At 39.2% G+C, this 4,938-nt stretch overlaps 1 protein-coding gene across 2 annotated transcripts in view; it reads left to right on the plus strand.

The window, feature by feature from the left end:
* The first annotated feature begins 551 nt into the window (after positions 1-551).
* Positions 552-4,938, plus strand: part of LOC116696015 (very low-density lipoprotein receptor) — a 20,691-nt gene continuing 16,304 nt past the window's right edge. Inside the window, exons 1-2 of one of the 2 annotated variants that reach the window (XM_032526658.1) lie at positions 552-680; positions 1,608-1,733. In XM_032526658.1, coding sequence (XP_032382549.1) covers positions 620-680; positions 1,608-1,733 — 187 coding nt within the window. In that variant the 5' untranslated portion in view covers positions 552-619. Of the gene's footprint in view, positions 681-1,598; positions 1,734-4,938 lie in introns of both variants that reach the window. The other variant, XM_032526657.1, reaches the window with a different exon arrangement.

Raw genomic sequence — 4,938 nt, forward strand, 5'->3', positions numbered from 1 at the left:
GTTCACAGAAAGTACAAGAATATTCAATGTCAAGTTTGAATCTCTTTAGTGTCCCTTTTGCTGGATACATTCTATGCAGAATTTTAAAAGAAACCTCTTTTACTTTATTATTAAGACAACATTTGTCTCCAATTAACCAGATCTTTTGCCTGTTCATTTCTCAATAGATTGAAGCCCAAAAGAATCTTCCTGAGGGCAGAGTTACCTCTTGTATACAACTCCTGATGTGTTTATTTGAACATTTTTTATTCTTGGTAGTGTCAACTCCCCCAAGGAATTTACCACTACTGAGTGGATGGATCCCTGTCATTACTGACCCTCTAAAAAGTTGCAGTACACATCTTGGCACAGCATCAACAACTATTGCATATTCTCTTGGCGTGACTGCTAACTGGAATTTGGAGAGGAACTCGTTATACTTTAGTAACAGCCCGTCATTATTAAGGAGTTGTTTTAAAAGTCCTTCTCTGCTCCTTCACTGGTCTCCGTCCAGAACAACGGGGTCTGTTGGTCCACTTCTTTAACTGTCTATGCTCTGGCTCTGACATTTACCATCGACTCTTGCGTCATCGTTCCGCGCCACGTGCAATGCAAATGTGGAGGACATCGTCAATCAAGCATGGGAAACCTTGGAGGTTTATTTCTTTTTCTCGCGCCACTAATCTGGTGTCATGTTTGGGGTAAGGTGCTGATAGTCCTTGTGTATGTGTGTGACATTAAAGAGCTGCTTGTATTAAGCGTTATTTTCTAAAAAGGGGGACGTACTGAGAGTTTACAGTCGAGCAGACCTCCTGTCAGTTTGAATGGAATATCTTACTATAGTATGCACAAACTATTCTTTGACTAGTTTTCCTAGTTTGAGTATTGTTGCTAAACAAATATAATACGTAACAGGAAGCCAGTCTAAACCTTGTTTTAGATCATTTCATTTTTGTTCTAAAATGGCTATTTATTTGTCAAGAAAGCTAGAAAGATTAAAAAACAAGGCGGCATTCTGGAGGTTATTGACTTCTTTGCATTGCATCGTTACAAATTTCCATATGTAAGTGTAAAGGTATATAATATAATATATGTATATAAGCTCTGTCAGCCCAATGAGTCCAAATTTGAGCTCATTGGCTCCGAGAGAAATTTAAAAAAATCACAATTTGAGCAGATTATTTATCACATAATTCTGCACAGCATACATACAGACAGAAACACTTTGATTTCCTTTTTTTATGATAGAAAATGTGATAGAATTCTAGTAAAGAGCATAAATCTGCAGAGAAAAGGTTTATTTAGTCTATTAATAACTTCAGTTTTACCTTATAGGCTTTATGTCATCACATGACATATAATCATGTAAAAACTAAAAAGCTCTGCCGTAAATACAAATTGTTTATTTATTTTTGTTTGGCGAATGCTATTTTTTTGTTTGTGTATTGACATCATGATCTATTTATAAAATACAACATATCAGAGAGTATAAATTGTCATTGTTTTTTGCAACATTTCCTCCAGTTTATTACAGAATTATATTATCTTTTGTGAGGCCTTTGACTTGTTGTTTTATCTACTGGCAGTCTGCACAGTAACAGCAACCTGTCTGTTTGCTTGTGTTGCAGGTCACTCTCTGCCCGCCTGCCACGAGCAGCTGGAGTTCAGGTGCAGCGATGGCTTGTGCATCCCGAGATCGGAGGTGTGTGACGGACACACAGACTGTAAAGACGGATCAGATGAACACCACTGCGGTGAGTACAATGTTGACAACATGATCCCAAACCAAACACATGCGCACTGGTTTGCTTTTTACCAAGCTCTTTTTCTGGCAGCATTGACAAAGCTATTCAAAGTGCTTTACATAAGACATGAAAAGGCATTTGACAATAGATAAAACAAACAAAGAAGCAGTATAAAAAGGTGTGTGTGTGTGTGTATATGACTTAAAGTATTAAATAGGAGAATGAAAACAAGAATGGATAGTACCACATTTAATTTAAGAAAAGGAAGTCAATCAATCAACATACAGTGGTGTGAAAAAGTGTTTGCCCCCTTCCTCATTTCCTGTTCCTTTGCATGTTTGTCACACTTAGTGTTTCGGAACATCAAACCAATTTAAACAATAGCAAGGAAAACACAAGTAAACACAAAATGCAATTTGTAAATGAAGGTGTTTATTATTAAAGGTGAAAAAAAATCCAAAACCTCATGGCCCTGTGTGAAAAGTGATTGCCCCCTAAACCTAATAACTGGTTGGGCCACCCTTAGCAGCAACAACTGCAACCAAGCGTTTACGATAACGTGCAAGAGGCTTTTACAGCGTCCTGGAGGAATTTTGGCCCACTCATCTTTGCAGAATTGTCCTAATTCAGTTACATTCGAGGGTTTTTGAGCATGACGGCCTTTTAAGGTCATACCACAACATCTCAATAGGATTCAGGTCAGGACTTTGGCTAGGCCACTCCAAAGTCTTCATTTGTTTTTCTTCAGCCATCGGTGGTGGACTTGCTGGTGTGTTTAGGATCATGTCCTGTGCAGAACCCAAGTTCGTTTCAGCTTGAGACACGAACAGATGGTCGGCATTCTCCTTCAGGATTCTTGGTAGACAGCAGAATTCATAGTTCCTTTTATCACGGCAAGTCTCCAGGTCCTGAAGCAGCAAAACACCCCAGACCATCACACTACACACCACCATATTTTACTGTTGGTATAATGTTCTTTTTATGAATGCAGTGTTCCTTCTACGCAATATACTTGGACACACACCTTCCAAAGAGTTCCACTTTGTCTCATCGGTCCCCACGAATGTTGTTCTGTGTGTTGATCATCAAGATGTGGAGAAATTGAGACGAGCTTTGATGTTCTTTTTGCTCAGCAGTGGTTTTCTCCTTGGAACTCTGCCATGCAGGCCATTTTTGCCCAGGCTTTCCTGATGGTGGAGGCATGAACGCTGACCTTAACTGAGGCAAGTGAGGCCTGCAGTTCTTGGACGTTGTTGTGAGGTTTTTGTGACCTTTGGATGAGTCGTCGCTGCGCTCTTGGGGTAATTTTGGGCGGCCGGCCATCCTGGAAGGTTCACCACTGTTCCATGTTCGCCATTTGTGGATATGGCTCTCACTGTGGTTTGCTGGATTCCCAAAGCTTTGGAAATGGCTTTATAACCCTTCCAGACTGATAGATCTCAATTACTCTTTCTCAATGTTCCTGAAATTCTTGGGTCTCGGCATGATGTGTAGCTTTTAAGGATCTTTTGGTGGACCTACTGTGTCAAGCAGCTCCTATTTAAGTGATGCCTTGATTGAACAGGTGTAGCAATAATCAGGCGGGTGTGGCTAGAGAAATTTAACTCAGGTGTGGGACAACCACAGTTATAGTATGTTTTAACAAGGGGGCAATCACTTTTTCACACAGGGCCATGATGGTTTTTTTTTTTTTTCACTTTAATAATAAAAACACCTTCATTTACAAATTGCATTTGTGTTTACTTGTGTGTCCTTGACTATGTGTAAATTGGTTGATGTTCCGAAAACACTTAAGTGTGACAAACAGCAAAGGAACAGGAAATGAGGAAGGGGCAAACACTTTTTCACACCACTGTATATTTATATAGCTTTTTACAGCAACCAGCAGGTTACCAAGGTGCTTCACATTAGAAACCAAGTGGCAAACAGAAAGGTTTAAAGCATCAATTGAAAAGAATTGCAAAGCCCCAGTTTTCTGGGAGTTAGTTATAGATATTTGTTGTATAAAAACGGTATGCTGCTTCTCTATGCAAACATCTACATTTAACTACCGAAGAACAAAAGGGAGTTTCTAAGTAGCTCTGCCGCACTTCCCTTTTTAGTTGAGTGCAATCGATAGGCGGAAAAAGATAGATGGATGATTGCTTTGACAATGATAACGGTAAATGCAAGACTGACATCATCCAGTACTGGCTGATGCTGTGTGGAGCCCAAAAATGATACTAAGAAGTCTGACAGTGTGACTTTGAAGTCCAGAAATATTGTGCTCCGCACGAAAACTGCATCATCAATGCTTGGGCTTTACCACACACACAATGCCGAGTTCACACTGGCTGGGGACTGTAGAACAAAGATGATTATCTGGGGTTTTCCCACTTTCTGTTCTATCAAAGACATCCCCAACACAAAGTGTCAAAGTCTAACAAGTTCAGTGTCTAATTATTGTGTTGCATAGCGTTTGCACTTTTACCTACGCTGGTTGTCTTATTCAACAGTTTTGTGTAATGCTGTTTTAGCTGATTATAACCAACTATAGTCTAATTTTCCTGCTCCGTGTGGGGAAAATACCATTGCAGACTTTTATCTTATAATACTGTCGGAGTAATTACAGATTTTGATATTGAATTCCGCAGGGATTTTGTGTTCAGCGTGAACTGGAAGCTGCATAACGTTTGCAAAGAAAAACTCTGCAGGACAAAGTGTTCTAAAAGGATTTAATGTGAGTGCAGCAGGCATGAAACATAAACACTGCTGATGTGAGGAATGCTAGCAGGTATGAATATTGGCAGTGTTGCTTAGAGGTTAAAGACATGAGCCTTGGAGCTGAAAGTTGCTGGATTTAATGCCCACCAGAAAAATGTAGTTAGTGAACAATATTTACTTTCTCTCACTCATAGATGCAGCAGACTGTGGTTTTACTGGGAGACAGTGCAAACAGAGCAAATAAATGCAAGAGGACATGATTTGTTGTCAGTCACAGAGCGACCCAATGCAATTTTACTCAGGTTAGAATAAGGAGTTATTAGTAATTAGCTAATTCAGGGTAGATTAGGCAATTGTGGCAATGTTGCAAAACATTCAGCAGAATTTCTTCATGACAACATTGGATTTTTATATAGTTTTTATTCCAATGTGATGATTTGATTTATTGGGTAATGATTTGCTGGACATTCCTGTCTGATTTAAAAAAAAAAAAAAAAAAAAAAAAAAAAAA

This window comes from Etheostoma spectabile, chromosome 9 (genome assembly GCF_008692095.1).
Source record: "Etheostoma spectabile isolate EspeVRDwgs_2016 chromosome 9, UIUC_Espe_1.0, whole genome shotgun sequence".
NCBI classification, from domain to species: Eukaryota; Metazoa; Chordata; class Actinopteri; order Perciformes; family Percidae; genus Etheostoma; species Etheostoma spectabile.